This window comes from Schistocerca americana, chromosome 3 (genome assembly GCF_021461395.2).
Source record: "Schistocerca americana isolate TAMUIC-IGC-003095 chromosome 3, iqSchAmer2.1, whole genome shotgun sequence".
Lineage (NCBI taxonomy): Eukaryota > Metazoa > Arthropoda > Insecta > Orthoptera > Acrididae > Schistocerca > Schistocerca americana.
The window spans coordinates 698,420,244-698,440,122 of record NC_060121.1 but is presented as its reverse complement, the minus strand read 5'-3'; the positions used below and the strand labels follow the sequence as shown (position 1 = coordinate 698,440,122).

The window sequence follows — 19,879 nt, the reverse complement described above, 5'->3', positions numbered from 1 at the left end:
CCGTTTTGGAAATGGTTCTATCCTGGCCAGAGAGTCAATGATCATGCCCTTTTTGACGTCAGATAAAGCGCTCCGTTTACGCATTACCATAACGACTGCACTGTTTTTTACTTCCCCCGACACGCTTTATATACCTCCAGGGCTACTACTGGCACCTACCGTCTCTGAGTGGTCACTGCATGTTTCGGTCAAACATAGGCGTGTGGCATAAATTTTAGAGGACCCTGTATATGTCTTGAGACAGCGTAACTCCCAGTGTGCAAATTACCCAGACCACAGGGAGGTTATAATTCCTGGAGCTCCTGTAGGCGTATACAGAAATTCCACTCCTGGAGCAGTAAAGCAACATTTGGAATTCATAACTGACGCAATACTTTAGACCTAGATAAAAGGTAAAATATTTTTGAACCTGCATAAACTAATTTACGGCATACAAAATATCAGATTTTATCAGCAGGAACTGTGACGCCGCATAACAACGGGAGTGACTGCAGTAGCCCTGACAAGTGGGACGAGTTTGACTATCGTCTACATATTTGTCGTGCCTCCAGTGTAGTAGGCATTGAACATTTATGGAAGGTAAATGCAAGCTTTGATCCTAAATGTAATTGTAATAAGTACCTAAAGGCTCTATGTGCATGCATGTGAAACATATACCCCTCTAAAAAAAAGGCTATATAATAATGTGCTTCCCGACGTTCTGCCGAGTTGCTGTTTCCATTTTGTGAACAATGTTTCGACATTCGACCTACCAGGCTTCTGCTGGTTGGACTCCAGGCAGCGAGTGCACGTAACGGCAAAGGGCACAACACCTGAAGTAAACGGTATTGTGCATAAAATGGGAACAACAACTCGGAAGAAACTCCACAAGCACAATAAAAAACAGTACTCTACTATGGCACACATATATGAAAGTATGTTGCAGCGGCGGCGAGACTCACAGAGATGTTCAGAGGTGCCTCACACAGAGAGCATCCCAGGGTGCCCCTGATAGCTACAACACCAAGAAGAATCGCTTCTCGGCTTTTGGCAAGATCAGTGTGTAGACTGTTTTCTTTTTGTAAAAAAAAATCTCACGGGAGATAAGGAAAGGATAGCTACACTACTGGCCATTAAAATTGCTACACCACGAAGGTGACGTGCTACAGACGCGAAATTTAATCGACAGGAAGAAGATGCTGTGATATGCAAATGATTAGCTTTTCAGAGCATTCACACAAGGTTGGTGCCGGTGGCGACACCTGCAACGTGCTAACATGCGGAAAGTTTCCAACCGATTTCTCACACACAAACAGAAGTTGACCGGCGTTGCCTGGTGAAACGTTATTGTGATGCCTCGTGTAAGGAGGAGAAATGCGTACCATCACGTTTCCGACTTTGATAAAGGTCGGATTGTAGCCTATCGCGACTGCGGTTTATCGTATCGCGACATTGCTGCTCGCGTTGGTCGAGATCCGATGACTGTTAGCAGAATATGGAATCGGTGGGTTCAGGGGGGTAATACGAAACGCCGTGCTGGATCCCAACGGCCTCGTATCACTAGCAGTCGAGATGACAGGCATCTTATCCGCGTGGCTGTAACGGATCGTGCAGCCACGTCTCGATCCCTGAGTCAACAGATGGGGACGTTTGCAAGATAACAACCATCTGCACGAACAGTTCGACGACGTCTGCAGCAGCATGGACTATCAGCTCGGAGACCATGGCTGCGGTTACCCTTGAAGCTGCATCACAGACAGGAGCGCCTGCGATGGTGTACTCAATGACGAACCTGGGTGCACGAATGGCAAAACGTCATTTTTTTCGGATGAATCCAGGTTCTGTTTACAGCATCATGATGGTCGCGTCCGTGTTTGGCGACATCGCGGTGAACGCACATTGGAAGCGTGTATTCGTCATCGCCATACTGGCGTATCACCCGGCGTGATGGTATGCGGTGCCATTGGTTACACGTCTCGGTCACCTCTTGTTTGAACAGTGGACGTTACATTTCAGATGTGTTACGACCCGTGGCTCTACCCTTCATTCGATCCCTGTGAAACCCTACATTTGAGCAGGATAATGCACGATCGCATGTTGCAGGTCCTGTACGGGCCTTTCTGGATACAGAAAATGTTCGACTGCTGCCCTGGCCCAGCACATTCTCCAGATCTCTGATCAATTGACAACGTCTGGTTAATGGTGGCCGAGCAACTGGATCATTACAATACGCCAGTCACTACTCTTGATGAACTGTTGTATCGTGTGAAGCTGCATGGGCAGCTGTTCCTGTACACGCCATCCAAACTCTGTTTGACTCATTGCCCAGGCATATCGAGGCCGTTATGACGGCCACAGGTGGTTGTTCTGGGTACTGATTTATCAGGATCTATGAACCCAAATTGCGTGAAAATGTAATCACACGTCAGTTCTAGTATAATATATTTGTCCAAAAAATACGCGTTTATCATCTGCATTTCTTCTTGGTGTAGCAATTTTAATGGCCAGTTGTGTAGTTTATTTCATTTTCTATAATAATGTGTCACATCACCAACAACTTTAATCTTGCTACAATTAAGAGCTCCTTTAAGGTATACGGACGCAGACTCTGATTCATTTATTGTACGATGATTTCTCGTCCTGAGAACCAACGGCATTTTAGACATCCTCTATCTCTGTTATAGACTTCACATATCTGAAATGTCCGATAAGCAATAATTTCTCGACTGTTAACAGTCTCCAGCCGTGCTACTGTGTCTACTTCAGGACCACGTACTGCAGCTACAGTAACCCAACCATTACCATGTCGATTAGCATCTGTACTCGTAAGCGTGAAATTCAATATGCATTCGCAAAAGACTGAAGGGCCATGCAAAATCACTTGGGCACTTACTCCATTTTTCGTACTAATAGCAATAATATAAATAGCTTTATATACTGAAAGGCGCTAACGGCTTCTTCTCCTATAATAACGCGGCATCACTAATCTGTGTCAATACTGCTGCATGAGCGGCTGCTCGCCGACTGATGCCGTCTTAAGAGAAACGTCACTTAATAGCACTTCCTTATCTAACCGCAGCGCGGCTTTCGCAAGCTACCGGAAGTGAATTTCAGCCCGGCAGAGCTCAAGTAATAACCAGGAGCTCTGTCTGCCGGGCTCCTTCTTTAACTCTCTTTCTTAAATATCGCACATAAGTATACTACACTATTCTGTGGCACACATATACCAAAGTACGTTGCAGCAGCAGCGAGAATCGCAGAGATGCCTAGGGTTGCCTCACACAGAGAGCATCCCTGGATGCCCCTGAGCGGGCAGCACTTGCAGCAGCATTGACACTAGTGATGCCCCGTTATAGTGATAGTAAGAGAAGGCTTTCGCATCTTACAGTATATAAAGCTATTGATAATAAAGCAACCAAATATTTTTGTTTCGGAAACAACTCACCTTTCTTCTCGGCACAGTCTCATTTCAGGGATATATGCGTGGTTCAGCGATCCTTCAGCTTTTTCATCCCAGCGGAAAAGTTAGTAGTGTCAAACTCTGCAAAATTCTCGTCGACTGCAGCTATCAATTCTTCATTTGATGAAAATTTCTTCCCAGAAAGCCAAAGTTTCAAGTTATGGAACAGGAAGAAGTCACTTAGGGCTAAAACTGGTGAACAGGGTGCAAGAGGAACCAGTTCAAAGTCCACTTCATACACTTTCACCATTATTATCGCTGATGTATGGGATGGTGCATTATCCTGGTGAAAGATCACTTCTTTGCATACCATCCTTGGTTTTTTTTTTCCAACCAATGCAAGTTTCAAACAATTCAACAATGAAGCACAATAGTGTACAGTTACGAGTCTGTCTTTTTTCAAGTAATCTATAAGGATTATGCTTTGAGAATCCCGAAAAACAGTGGCCATCACCTTACCAGCTGTCAAAATGGTCTTTTCCTTCTTCCATGCAGTTTCAACAGCCTTTTCCCATGGTTTTTCACTGCAGATATGACTTTGGTTTGTAATAATAGACCAACAGTCACAAATCGGCGCAAAAAGTCTTGCGTATTGCCATTAAACATCGCCAAACATTGTATTAAAATGTTGTGCCGGATGCAGGCGGAATTCAACAACGAATTGCACGCTGTACATTGCTGAAATTCTTTATACGATCTGTGAAATATCCAAGCTTACCAACTACGAAGGCGCAACAAAAATGTTCCATTCTTTCATGGAAACTTACCAGACTTATCAAACCATCCTGTGAAATCGTGCGACCCTTTTTGAGACGGCCTCTATGCAGTCACTTCTAGTCTTAAAGAAGAAATGCAGTTACATGACTTGTAGATATAAAAATTTTCATAGTTTGGTCACACTTGCGTTCTGCGAGATAGGTTAGATTCGCAGCACATTTAGCGCTTCCACAAACGTTAAGGAGTAAGTTATCGAGTAGGCATACCTGCATGTTGAGGAAGATGGCGGCGAGCTGGTCTGGTGTGAGTAGCCCGGCGACGAGCATTGGTCGGTAGAACTCGTCGAGAGCGATCTTGAGGTCGCGTGCGTACTTCTCCTCCGTGTCCACGATCTCGGCCAGCAGTTCTTTGCGCTCGGCCCGACGCTTGGCGCATTTGCGGCACACCATCGGCGCGAACATAACGCCACTGTAACAGAACGGAAAACAACACCATCAGTTTACCGGATGCTTCTACTTCGCCTGTAAGGCTTAAGAACTCTCAGCCATTCGTGACGGAATAAACAGTGTGGATTTTCTGTCCGATACCTTGGACACGAGAATTCGATGAGTCGTTCAAGCTCTAGGCTGCGTCATTCACTGATCAGTTTCGTACTGTTCTCAATTTTAGTAATTTGTCATTCTTAGTATTTTCCCGATGTGACGTAACTGCAGTCATTGCACCGCTAAACAGTGTGTATGTCAATTGTTTAGTAACTTTTACGGTCTTTGGTGGTGTCACATTATGTAAAGCTACGGGGGGATCCGCTACCCAACTTCGCTACTGCGATCTACCTTGATACCAGGACCAAGAGAAACTACTAATAGGGAACAGATCCTCCATTTGGAGGGTTCTCAGTGTGTTTCAAATAGATCGTGTGCTACACCATTGATGACCTCCAGCCGTCTAGAACGAAATTAGAATTGTATTAATACCTTCAGCTGCTAACGGGCGTTGATATATATCAACGGGTACGGGTGAAAATGTGTGCCCCGACCGGGACTCGAACCCGGAATCTCGTGCTTACATGGCAGACGCTCTATCCATCTGAGCCACCGAGGGCACAGAGGATAGCGCGACTGCAGAGACTACCACGCGCACGCCTCCCGCGAGATTGACATTCTCACCTTGTGTGTCCACACACTATATTCGTAGTGTCCCACCCCAACACACTCAGTACTCGTGGAAGACATTCTTACCAAGTCCCGTAAGAGTTCGGGGAATATGTGTGCATCCGCACAGAAGAAGAAGGTCGTGGCCGGTGTTGCCAGAACTATATAGTTATACGGAAATTGTGTCTGTTCTTTCGGACATGTCTTCCACGAGTAATGAGTTTGTTGGGTAGGGACACCACGAATGTAGTGTGTGGACATAAAAGGTGAGAATGTCGGTCTCGCGGGTGGTGTGCGCGACATAGTCCTTGCAGTCGCGCTACCCTCTGTGCCCTCGGTGGCTCAGATGAATAGAGCGTCTGCCATGTAAGAAGGAGATCCCGGTTCGAGTTCCGGTCGGGGCATACATTTTCACCTGTCCCCGTTGATATATATATCAACGCTCGTTAGCAGCTGAAGGTATTAATATAATTCTAATTTCGTTCACAAGATAAATATTCTAAATAGAGATAGCTAAGCAATTTCCTCATTTGCGGCAGTTCCTACTGGAATCTACGTTCCCTGGATAAATAACGATTCCATAGCCTGTGCTTACAATCCACTCTAAGGAGAAGAGAAGAAAAGGATGATGCACGACGAGGAAATTATCCGAATGGACAGAAACCGGTAGCTGTGACGCACATGTACTGACAAACACATGATTACAATTTAAGAAAAATTGGATGACTTATTCAAGAGAAAGAGCTTCAAAAACTGAGCAAGTCAATAACGAGTTGGTCAATCTCTGGCCCTTATGCAAGCCGATGACAGCGAAGATGTTCAATTATGTTACGTTTCAGCAAGATAATCCCCGTCCGCACACAAAGAGAATTTCTACTGCTCGTCTTCGTACTTGCCGAACCCCGTCTTGGCTAGTGAGTCGCCGGATCTCTCCCCAATTGAGAACGTTTGGAGCATTGTGGGCACGGCTCTTCAACCAATTCGGGGTTTTGACGATCTAAGGCGACCAATTGGATAGAATCTGGCACAATATCCCTCAGGAGGATATCCGATAATTGTATCAGTCAATGCAAAGCCGAGTAACTGCTTACATAAGGACCAACGCAATACTGACTTGCTCAGTTTGCGAAGCTCTTTCTCTTGAATAAATCATCCAATTTTTCTGAAATTATAACCATTTATTTGTCTATACATGTAAATTACATCTACCGGTTTCCGTTCCATTCGAATAACTCCTTCGTGATGCGTCTTTTTTTTTTGTCTTGAGTGTATTCATTAGAACGCCACGCAAAGAAGGTAGGTGGGATTCCACAAACGTTCCAGTTCGCTGACGGTGAAAACTGACGGAATGCACGTTCGCTGCGACTGTTACTTTTTTTCTGTCTGCTGGCAATCCACCGCGAAGAGACGAGAGAAGCGGCGCGCGGGCAGCGAAGCGCGGACCCGTCGAGGCGAGGTCGGTCCGCGGGAAATGACGTGGGCGCGCTAGCTAGCTACTGTCTAGGGCCGGCGCAGCCTCTCCCGCGAGATCGCCTTTGCTAGTGGACTGTGCTGCCATTGCCACACGGACGGGCGCAGACTCGCGCAACAGGTTGTAAGCCGACGCTGACAGCCTGGGCTATCGGAAACCAATCAATCGAGGCCGTTTACGGCTGCGTTTCCAGTTACTGGCGCACCAGCGCGCCACCTTGAATACACCGACAGCTGCTCTCAACAATACCAAAACTCCAATGTAAAGCGTACAATGGAGTGCCGGAATCACCTATCTTCAACGTAAGGGATCAGTGACGCTATTTACGTAGCTCGCATACTCGCTAAGAAACGCTCTCAGAAGTCACAATCTTTATTCCTTGTCGCCCTGAAAATCATAACACTCAGTAACACTTTTATTACTAATACGTCGCCTTGAGTCCGAATACTTTACTTCTCTGTTTCTGTCTAACGTTTGGATGTCAAACTTTTAGCTTTCCTGAGCAACACTGGAAGAAGACGAGTAAATATGGGAGGGAGAGGGGGAGGGAGAGGGATAGGGGGAGAGAGAGAGAGAGAGAGAGAGAGAGAGAGAGAGAGAGAGAGCTTAAATTTCATTTCATATATTTCACGAACAACTAACACCGTTAACAAATTACGTCATTAAAATAGCGCCGGTTGGTATTTTCTGCGACCTACTTAACACATCTGTCTGTGTGAACACAGTATTCTCCTAGATAAATTGAAGTTTTATGGCATTGATGGCATAGACAACCAATGGATAATGTCATATCTAACCAAAAGAATGGAGAAAGTTGTACTTAGTAATTCAACCAATGTAGTCCGTGGACATTACTCTGACTGGAGAGAAATCACCTATGGTGTTCCCCAAGGCTTGCTCTTAGGTCCACACTTGTTCTTCATATATGTAAATTATCTGCCGTCTAATATACAACAAGCAGAATTGCTTCTGCAGCCAATCGAAGCATACCTACAGAAACATGGAATGGTAATCAATGTTCCTAGAAGTATCAGTGACTGGTTTTCTGTGAATGGTCTCGTCTTCGATTGTAAAAAGACACAACATACTCATTTTGGCACATCTAGAGGTACTACACCCATGAGTAGTGTAATACTTGGTGAGGAAATAATGGATAGGGTGGAAACTTCAAAATTCTTGGGCGTGCACATTGATAAGAATTTAAATTGGAAAAAGCACATTTAGGAACTATTAAAACAACTTAGTTCAGTCACATTTACACTCAGAATCATTCAAAATCTTGTGGAGAGACAAAGCAGTAAGTTGACATATTTTTCATATTTTCATTCAATACATTCATATGGATCTCTGGTGACTCATATTTGAGAAAGAAATTATTCATTGCTCAAAAACGTGCTGCAAGGATAATATGTAGTGCTCACACGTAATCATCTTCTAGACATCTATTTAAGTAGTTAGGCATTTTGACTACTCCTTCACAGTGCATTTATTCCCTCATGAAGTTCGTTGTAAATTAGTCACTGCAGTTCAGAAAGAACAATGGTGTGCTTAATTAGAATACCAAGGAAAATGACATTCATTACTCCACATTAAGGTTGTCTTTAGCACAAAAACACGTGCGCAGTGCTGAAACTGAAGTTTTTGATAACGTGCCCAGTGATACAAAATTTCTGACACACAGCACAGTAAAATCTGAAAACAAACTGAAAAAGTTTCATCTTGACAACTCCTTCTGTTACGTAGAAGAATTTCTATTATTGTGATGTGTAAAAGGTGGTGGGTGGGAATTACTTGCTCATATCTGCATATTAAAAAAATTATAAATGTTCAGCGTGTAGCCATATTTACAAATTAATATGCGATGTAAATGTAAAATAACTTGTTCTACATCGTTACGATGTTTTGTGCAAATAATTCAGGAAACTAGCTATCTGTCTTTAATAATGGATCATAAAAATACAGCAAGAACTTTCCCCTGAACTCGAGATGTACGTGATAGAAAAAATGCAGCGGAAACCGCAGTAGCAAGACAAAGGGAACCGATGACCACCGGTATCATGAGAATCCGACAGTCTATTTTCTAGCCAGCTGAACGAACGGTTTCTGCAAGTCACTGGACAGTCCACCGCTTTACTGGAAAAAATTCCTCGTCGTGATACTTTCTCTGTTTAGGAGGAATGTGAATTTCACTTTCCATAAAACCGTTTGGTTCACCCTCTCTTCTACAGAAGGTCGTGCATTGTTAGCGAATGCCTAAGAGGCTTACATGTTACAGTTATCTGACCTAATGCAAAAATTTGTATTTCTGCGAGGCTCAAATTTTCCCCGAAATGAATGGACAACGAAACAAACCGGCCATGGTGCTGCTGAAAACGTTGTTTCGCCATCTATCGGTCTGAAGCTGTTTGGAGAAATCTTGGGAAACCTAAATTAGTATGGCCAGATTGCGACGATGTCATGTAGAACACTCCAGCAGTCGTCACTGGCACGGTAGGTGTGCTGTGAGTGAATAAAGTCAGTGTAACGATCTGCCAGCCTAATCAGGAACAGGCAGTTTATTTTGTTCCAATTAAGAAAGCGTACCGTCGGTAACAATATCCGCGGGGATGCGGTACAAACTCTGATGTAAAGGGTATCCAAAGGTAATGTATAGCCTCTTTGAATCTGAATACCTCTTCACTGAAAACAGAAATAAGTGAGAAGATTTTAGTGTCGTGTACACGCATGTGTAATTTACGGTGGTGTATATTCAAAATACACAATTTCCACCGCAACGCATCGTCGACAACGATTAAGAACAATTGCACTGTGTCTAGTGGGACAGCATCACAGACTTGATCATTTTGCTGTCTTAGATCGTCCACTGCTTGTAAGACTCGATGTCGTCCGGAGAGGGAGAGACAGCGATCTCTATTATGCATTATAAATTTTAATGGCCTTGAGCGCAGTAAAGGGTCATTCTGTGAGGGCTACAAATGATCATGGATGACGAAGACTGGTAAAATGTATCAATTTGAGGTAAAGGACACAGGTCCGGAAACGACTGAGTCGAAAGTTGTAAGTTGAAATCGTTTTGATACCTCTGACAGTGAACTTCTTCTACTGCAAGATCTTTTCTTTCCGTATTTTGAGGAGGAAACAGTATGGACCAGACAAAAAAAGTCCAGTGAATGAGGAGAGCTGTAGTTGTGCATACCTCAAGAATTACGAGCATTTGTTATCTTTGCTACTGCGAAATATATCTCTTATACTGAAGAGGTGAACTTATGTTTAACTGCACAGAAGACTTAAAATATTTGATAATTGAAAGAAGAAGAAAGATAAAGCTTAACAGCTCCTTGTCGACGAGTTCATCGAAGAAAGCGCACGAGCTCGGACTGAACAATGAACGGAAAATAATTTGCCCAGATACTTTTCAACGCAATAATTTTTTCAGTTCAATAAATAACTATAAGAAAGAGAAGCTCTCTGACTTGTGGGATTCGCTATCTTTTAGAAGACTGCGCGAGAGCATTATAATGTATGACGAATCACTCTACTCAATTTGAGGATTAGTAGACTTTCAATCTAACAAACCGACGTGCCACATCTGCATACAATGGACGACGACCCGACAGCCCGTAATATGAACACTCAAGGCTTAAAGTAAATGCCACAAGACTCTCGAGGGGGCACTAGTCTAGACCTGGTGCCTTATAACCAGTTACCTCGTAAACAACACTCATACTAGCCACGAGTATTTTTACATATATAGAGTGGTCCCTTCAGGTCATCGTAATAAACAAGAAGAGAATGACTCAATTCTGACAGAAACCAACGTACCTTACATCATTATCTGAACATCCACAAGTGACGATCATATGTATTTAATGGTATCTACAATCCCAAACTAATGACATTTGTCAGCAATGACACACACGCGCTGCTGCTGCAATTGACACACAAGGCGCAAGGCTGCGTCCGATGTTACTACAATACAATAACAAACGCCCATGTGTGCTGAAACAAAAGTAACGAGAAAAAGCAGCTACCCAATGTGATCAAAAGCATCCGGACACCCCAAGAAACATACGTTTTTCATGTTAGGCGCATTGTGCTGCCACCCACTGCCAGGTACTCCATATAAGCGACCTCAGTAGTCATTTGACATCTTGAGAGAGCAGAATGGGGCGCTTCGCGGAACTCACGGACTTCGAACGTTGTCTCAGGTAACTGGGTATCACTTCTGTCATACTTCTGTACGCGATATCTCCACACTGCTAAACATCCCTAGGTCCACTGTTTCCGATGTGATAGGGAAGTGGAAACGTGAAGGGACACGTACAGCACAAAAGCGTACAGGCCGACATCGTCTGTTGACTGACAGAGACCGCCGACAGTTGAAGAGGTTTGTAATGTGTAATAGGCAGATATCTATCCAGACCATCACACAGGAATTCCAAACTGCATCAGGATCCATTGCTAGTACTATGACAGTTAGGCGGGAGGTGAGAAAACTTGGATTTCATGGTCGAGTGGCTGCTCAAAAGGTACACATCACGCCGGTAAATTACAAACGACGCCTCGCTTGTGTAAGGAGCGTCAACACTGGGCGACTGAACAATGGAAAAACGTTGTATGGAGCGACGAACCACGGTACACAATGTGGCGATCCGATGGCAGGGTGTGGGTACGCCGAGTGCCCGGTGAACGTCATCTGCCAGCGTGTGTAGTGACAACGGTAAAATTCGGAGGCGGTGGTGTTACGGTGTGGTCGTGTTTTTCATGGAGGGGGCTTGCGCCTCTTGTTGTTTTGCGTGGCACTATCACTATACAGGCCCACATTGATGTTTTAAGCACCTTCTTGCTCCCCACTGTTGAAGAGAAATTCGGGGATGGCCAATGCATCTTTCAACACGATCGATCACCTCTTCAAATGCATGGCCTGTGACGGAGTGGTTACACGACAATAACATCCTTGTAATGGACTGGCCTGCACAAAGTCTGACCTGAATCCTATAGAACATCTTTGGGATGTTTTGGGACACCGGCTTCGTGCCAGGCCTCACCGACCGACATCGATACTTCTCCTCTGTGCAGCACTCCGTAAAGAATGGGCTGCCATTCCCCAGGAAACCTTCCAGCACCTGATTGAACTTATGCCTGCGACTGTGGAAGCTGTCATGCAGGTTAAGGGTGGGCCAAAACCATACTGAATTCCAACATTACCGATGGAGGGCGCCACGAATTTGTAAGTCATTTTCAGCTAGGTGTCCGCATACTTTTGATCACATAGTGTATCTAGCTATCTAAGGACTTGATTGGCCAGCTGTGATACAACTGAATCGCGATCTCTCACACTTCTATCCACACGCATCAAAACAAGTTACCAGAACTCCAGAAGATAGACGTTGACTGTGGGTATTGTATCACAGACACATTACCTTTGACTGTTCAGAGATGTCACTATAGCCGCCCAAAGATGTAAACAACCGGATGTATTAGACGTACGGGGTCCGACAGCCGATCACTTCCAGTCATTCCACCAGGAAAGAGGTACACGGGTCGTGTTGTCTTTAGTTCAGCCATGCCTAGACTGTCAATACCGCGGTTTAATCGCTGGGGTCATCGGTCCCTAGACTTACACACTACTTAAACTAACTTAACCTAACTTAGCTAAGAACAACACAAACTCACTCACACACACACACACACACACACACACACACACACACACACACCCATGGCTGAGGGAGGACTCGAACCTCCGGCGGGAGCGGCCACGCAGTCCGTAACAGGGCACCTCCTACCGCACAGCAACTCCGCGCGGCTCTCAACATGGGAAGTGTCCAGGCGTCTCGGAGTGAACCAAAGCGATGTTCTTCGGACATGGAGGAGATACAGAGAGACTGGAACTGTCGATGACAGGCCGCCGAAGGGCTACTGTTGCAGTGGATGACCGCTACCTACAGATTATGGCTCAGAGGAACAGAGACAGCACCGCCAGAATGTTGAATAATGATTTTCGTGCAGCCACAGGATGTCGTGTTACGACTCAAACTGAGCACAATAGGCTGCATGGTGCGCAAATTCATTCCCGTCGTCCATGGCGAGGTCCGTCTTTGCAACCACGACACCATGCAGCGCGGTACAGATGGGCCCAACAACATGCCGAATGGACAACTCAGGATTGGCATCACGTTCTCTTCACCGATGAGTGTCGCATATGCCTTCACCCAAACAATCGCCGGAGACGTGTTTGGAGGCAACCCCGTCAGGTGAACGCCTTAGACACATTGTGAAGCGATTACAGCAAGGTGGAGGTCCCTTAATGTTTCGGGGTGGCATTGTGTGAGGGGACGTACGCCGCTGGTGGTCATGGAAGGTGCAGTAACGGCTATACGATACGTGAATGCCATACTCCGACCAATAGTGCATCCATATCGGCAGCATACTGGCGAGGCTTTCGTCTTCGTGGACGACAATTCACGCCCCAATCGTGCACATCTTGAGAATGGCTTCTTTCAGGATAACGACGTAGCTCGCCTCGAGTGGCAAGCATGTTCTCCAGACATGAACCCTATCGAAAATGCCTGGAATTGATTGAAAAGGGCTGTTGATGAACGACGTGGCACACGAACCACTCTGAGGGATCTACGCCGAAACGCCGTTGAGGAGTGGGACAATCTGGACCAACAGTGTCTTGATGAACTTGTGGATAGTATACCACGACGAATTCAGGCACGCATCAATCCAAGAGGATGTGCTACTGGGTATTAGAGGTACTGGTGTGTACAGTAATCTGGACCACCACTTCTGAAGGTCTCTCTGTATGGTACAACATGCAATGTGTGGTTTTCATGAGCAGTAAGAAGGGCGGAAATGGTGATATGTACTCTAATTTTCTGTACAGGTTCCGGAACTCTCGGAACTGAGGTGATTGAAAACTTTTTTTTTGATGTGTGTATTTGGTTCTCTGCATCTACATCTACATACAGACTCCGCAAGCCACCATATGTGCCTGGCAGAGGATATTTTGTATCACTACTGTTCCACTTGCATATGGATCGAGGGAAAACCTACTGTTTACAAGCCTTTGTACGAGCCCTAGCTTCCCTTCATCTTACCTTTGTTTTTGTGCTCCCTACTGAAAATGCGTCTTGGCGGCCTCAAGTGCCGGTTCTCTAAATTTCCTCAATAGCGCCCCGCACAGAGAATGTCATATGTTATCCAGGGATTCCCATTTGAGTCCACGAAGCATCTCCGAAATACTAGCGTGTTGATAGAACCTACCGGTAACAAATCTAGCAGCATGCCTCTGCACTGCTTCGAGGTCTTCCTTTTATCGGACCTCGTGTGGATCTCAAACACTCAAGCAGTAATCAAGAATCGGTCACACCAATGTTCTACTCCTCACCAAAATGCCATTGTTCACCCAGGAAACCTCTATCATAAATGTAAATAACAGCTGCTGATTCTGCGTGGTGTCTGTTCAAAAGACCAGACACCACACATTCATATAAACCTCCCTCAGGCACCACTGAAGTCATTTAAACTACTGAACATCAAAATTACTTAAATTCTTAATTTTTTACCTTTTGTACACATGTGATACATCAAATCAGACAGAAATTTTCCGAGAAATATTATGCTGTTATTAGTTTTATCTGTCGTAGCTTATTTATAAACAATAGTTTCTATGGTTTTCCTCCGTTTTCGGACTTATAAGTGTAAATATTAACAAACAATTTAAATTATACATTAAATACTTTATCTATCTATAGTTCACAGTACTGCCGCTACTTCTAATGTTTCTCTATTTATTTAGTAAGAAAATCTGTTTTTAATTTGAAATCCACTTGTCGACCTCTCATTTAATTATGCGAATAACTTAAGTAAATCTACTATCACAGTCCGACACAGTTCTACGAGACGTATACATAGACCTCCTCATTTGTTGTAATGGCATAATGCATTGCCGAGATATTCAGTTTTACAGTTCAGGAATTATTTATAACATTTAACTTACAATAACTTATAAATTAATGTGGATACCGAAGGCACGTCTTTACACACGTATTCGTCCATCCTTTCCGCTTCAAATAAGCCTACTGACTCTTCAGTGACGCATGAGGTTCAATATTTATTAATTTTGGGGTAAGCTTTAATTTTGCACTGGACACCAAAAGCGCCCATGAGAAAGGAGCAGCCATTGTGCAGCCCAATGGACGGGTTTTCCCGGTCACACGGTCACTTTAGCGGCCGGTGGAACTACGGATAAAACCCTATCTGTGCAGCATAGCCTAAAACTGGCCCTCCACGTGCTCCTGTCAAGCTGATTTTAGCTGTCAACACGAATATGATTCGATCAAACACGCGACCGCCGCCTGTGAGTTCGCGGTCGCGTATTCGTGATTGAATAAAGTGTCTTCCATTTATAATAGGCTGTCGTGTTACTGCTATGGCTGTTCTCAGAAAATATCGATATATCGATATTTTTAAAAAACATTATCGGTATATATCAACTATTTATTTTTCACTGGTATGTCGATATAATGATACTGAAATGGCAATATCGTGTGCTGTTACTTTTATTTTATATTACATTTTTTTCGCAATTTTTCGTAAATATTTGCGGTTGTTCTTTTGAAATTCTATGGGCAACGGCCTTGCCGCAGTGGGTACACCGGTTCCCGTGAGATCACCGAAGTTCAGCGCTGTCGGGCGTGGTCGGCACTTGAATGGGTGACCATCCAGGCCGCCATGCGCTGTTGCCATTTTTCGGGGTGCACTCAGCCTCGTGATGCCAATTGAGGAGCTACTCGACCGAATAGTAGCGGCTTCGGTCAAGAATACCATCATAACGACCGGGAGAGCGGTGTGCTGACCCCACGCCCCTCCTATCCGCATCCTCCACTGGGGATGACACGGCGGTCGGATGGTCCCGGTAAGCCACTCGTGGCCTGGAGACGGAGTGCTTTTTTGAAATTGCAGTAGAACATAATTTTACTTTCACTATGTGAAGGAACCTTACTACTTTTTGAGCTTACCTCACGTCTAGTCTTTCTCTTTGACTGTGTGAAGCAAGTATAAAAGGCACAAGGAAGTAGTCCGATCGCACAGGAAAGAGGGCGGGGGGGGGGGGGGGGGGGTGCCGGTGTGAATGGAATAACAACATATCCGATGTGAAGAAATAGCACGTTAGTTGCGTTAAAAAACAATTTTAACGCAACTGCTGTGCTATTTCTTCACATCGACATTCTTCAAAAACGGTTGCTGAAACTGATGAACAAAAATCTAAATAACAAGATTGGTCTTGGCGGTGGGCAGAGCCGTCTGAGAGAAATTCGACGCAATCGGCGTTCGGCGTTACCAATAGGAACTGCAACTTTCAACTTCACGACGCAATTTTGGCACTACGGCTACTAATTCCCTGGCGTTTGTAGAAGTGAAAAAATAGGGAAGTCGACTTGAAGTGTTCCATAAAAATCCGATATATGACGAAACCGAACGACGGACCCATCGGACACCTTTTATTGTGCCACTTACATCAAGTTACCACTGTTAGCAAAGCGGGTACCGCCAAGCATGAATGTGCATCGTTTTGCTTTCAGTTCTTGCTCTGAATGGGATGAGAAGGCTGCTAGCTTGTTGATGTACAGAATATCTAATAATGAATATACAGATTAATGAAGTATTGTGCATATTAAACATCTGGAACCACTGAAAAGAAAAGTTTTCTAACAAGTTCTTTCCTCGGTGGAGAGTCAAATTGTGGGCCTGACAACAATGCTTGTGATAGGACGTCAAATTTTAGTCAAAGGAACCACTTTCCAAACCATGCTAAGAGCCTAGTCTGAGACTGAAAACGGCGTAGAGGTTTTTATTGTTAATATCGATGCATCATCATTAATACGGAATGAATTGGGAATATCCCAAATGTGTACGCGACCGCTACGGTCGCAGGTTCGAATCCTGCCTCGGGCATGGATGTGTGTGTTGTCCTTAGGTTAGTTAGGTTTAAGTAGTTCTAAGTTCTAGGGGACTTATGACCTCAGCAGTTGAGTCCCATAGTGCTCAGAGCCATTTTTGAACCAAATGTGTACCACACTAAACGCGTTTTACCATTTTTTTTATTGTGGTACCAGTAGGATTTTTATAGCGTATTACCTCTTTGTATCTTGTATTACGTTTTCGTCTTGTTTGCTCGTTTCGGTATAGTGTGGACGTAAAATTTGTTTTATGTTGGAATCTGTCCTTTGCTAAGTAACTTCGTATTTACGAACTTAACGACTTCAATTAATGTATACGCTGCATTGTCAAAACAAACTGTAGAATCCTATAGCCAGAGTTGAGTTGGCTGTATGGGTACGTACCGGAAGCCAATAAAAACTGCGTAGATGTCACGTGGTTTAATACTTGAAATTTGTGAGAATTTTTATTGCAGTTTGCAAGCCGGAATATTTTTGTACTTTATTAAAAGTTGTCAAGTGTTCGGATTGTGGAAGTATGTGTTTCATCATTCTCGGAGCGCCTGACGAAGAAGGTTGTCCCAGTCTGATACGAAAATGCCGACATCTAGGTTAGAAGCTCGTGTTAGCTCGCCACTCTTTCGGCACGAGCGGACAACATATAATCCGATGAGTAACTGGCATTCTGCCGGCTCAGTTGTTTATTTTTCTTATGGGTGCTTTACTCACACGAGCGTGCTACTTTCCCGATGTATTTACTATTGTTGTTTGTTCATCAGCTTGAGCCGGGACGCATTTACTCCAGAGCGCTACCACATCAGATTCGCCAGCCCCGCCATTGTCCAGGAATTAATCCCGCCACATAAAATAGATTGCAATCTGCGTAATTGCTACACTGCGTCGTACCTAAGCACTCTCGCAGTCGTCGCTAAGTCTGCCCCCTTCCTTACCGTCTAAGTGAGCTTGCTACCTGTTTCTGATGCAATCACAAATAGCTGGCCAAGATACGCCGTTGTGTTTGACCACAAACGGCACCTGTGCAATCTCCACAATACTTCACTCGTGTCAGTCGCGGTCAGAACAGTGTTCTGTGTAATTATGAGTGCCTTATGTCGGAGATAAGGGAATTCGAACGGGGCAAACTGTTGGTGCTCGTATGGCGCTGCTTCCGTAACCAGGGTAGTCGAAGTGTTTGGTATTTCAAGAGACACCGTAGCGAAGATTTGTACTGCATACAGGCAAAGTGAGAAAACATCGTCCGCTAAGTAAGATCGCGGACGAAAGTGTGTGTTAACTGATCGTGACGCACGGTCACTGAAGAGGAGCCATGTGGCCCGTCAACAAACATCGGCCATGATGCACTGAATTAATCACGCCCCGAAAATTTCAAAGTCGATTTTCTTGAGAATTTTTAAAATTGCATTGAAGTGCTTTGGTTGATCGATATTTGAGTCCTGAACTTCAAATACTATAATTTTAAAAATTAAAAAAAAAAAACCGTTTGCTTTGCGGTCTCTTTGTTAGACTGTTCTTAGACAGCGGATGAAAAGTAGGAATCAGCACTCCCATAATGGGCCTACCTAAAGAAACTTGTGGACACACTTATTCGTCGAATTGACGCTAGACGTGGCTTTACATGGTACTAACGTGATGTCTCTATAGCTATATCTGTACTCTTAGAGCCACATTACCATGTTTGGCGGAGGGTACGTCTGGCAGGAGTGTTTTTACGAAAGTCGTGTGGGAAGAATGATTATCGAAAAAACTCCTTATGTCATGTAATTCCTGTTATTTTATATTTATTGTCTATTACGCGAGATGTAAGAGGGAGTATGTTATGTGTTCCCAGAATCTTCTTGGCACGCACGCTCTCCAAATTTCAGCCGAAAACCTTTGTGATGTACGAGCCCTTGTAACGTAAGCCACTCGTGTTCGTTGAGGATTGGCGTTAAAATTCCTGCACTGAATTAAGGATCCCGTGACGAAATGCGCTGCTATTCACTGTATCTTCTCTGTCTCTTCTATTAACCCTACTTAGCAAGGGTCCCAGAGGACTGATCACCAACACTCAAGAACTAGTTGAACGGGTGTTTTGTTAAGTCACTTCTTCCCTGGACGAACTACATTTCCTAAAGATTCTCCGAATCAATATCAGCACGGTACCTGCTCTTTCTTCCATTTGTTTTGTGTGGACATTACGCTTTAGGTCGCTACAGGTGGTTACAACTAGGAATTTCACAGTCGTTACTTTAACTATTGATTCGTCGCCAATGGTGTAATCGAATGGTGGTGGATCTCTTCGCCTGTTTGTGAGCAATACGTTATATTTATTTATGTTCAGGGTCAGCTGCCAGTCTATGCATCAATCGTTGATCCTCTACAGGATTTACTGCATTTCGCTACATTCTGCTACTGCAGTTTCCCCTATAGATAATGGTGTCGTGGTAGGTTACAAAGCAGAGTGGATGTGTGTGTATGTGGACGTCTAGGATTTCCTCCCAAACCCCTCGATCAATTTCAACCAAATGAAGCACAGACACAGCAGGGCTCACAAGAATCATCACTGTGGGATTTATAATACCCTAGCTCCAAGAGCAGTGTAGATATGGACACAAAACGTGTTTTTTTTCAAAAGACTGGCATAAATACTACCATGCATGACAGGTATATTGTGGAGGAACAATATCGGTCTGCCAAATCAACATACTTTGCAGGGTGGTCAGCATGTCAAAGGCAAAGGATATTTTTCTGGGCCTCACATGTTGGCTGCCCTGCATGATAGGTGTGTTATTGGAGTAGTTTGTCTGTGTTTCGTCTACCTGCTTTGTGAGGCAGCCTGTACATCAGGGGCACATAGATCGCTTTTAAGCCCATGATGTGTACCCTGTCCTGCATTAGAGGTGTGTTGTTGGAGTAGTATCAACCTGCGTTGTTAGACTGTATTGAAGGGGCTACACGTGCCAATGAGCTTGGATGAGGAAAGGTTGAGATGGATAGAGGAGGGGGAAGGACAGAGCAAAGGGAGCAGGAAATGGGCAGATATGGAGAAGGAGGGGCAGATGCAAGAGGCAGGTGAAAGGTATAGTGGGCAGGTCTAAAAGGAAGAGGGGGAAGGGGAAAGACAAAGGGGAGGAGGATATGGTGAGAGGGA

The 19,879-nt window shown here is 44.4% G+C and overlaps 1 protein-coding gene across 1 annotated transcript in view; it reads right to left on the bottom strand.

The window, feature by feature from the left end:
- The window catches only part of LOC124605614, a 116,977-nt gene that overhangs the window by 36,443 nt on the left and 60,655 nt on the right, over positions 1-19,879 (bottom strand). Inside the window, exon 7 of the mRNA XM_047137421.1 lies at positions 4,423-4,624. Within this exon, the coding sequence (XP_046993377.1) occupies positions 4,423-4,624 (202 nt within the window). The remainder of the gene's footprint in view (positions 1-4,422; positions 4,625-19,879) is intronic.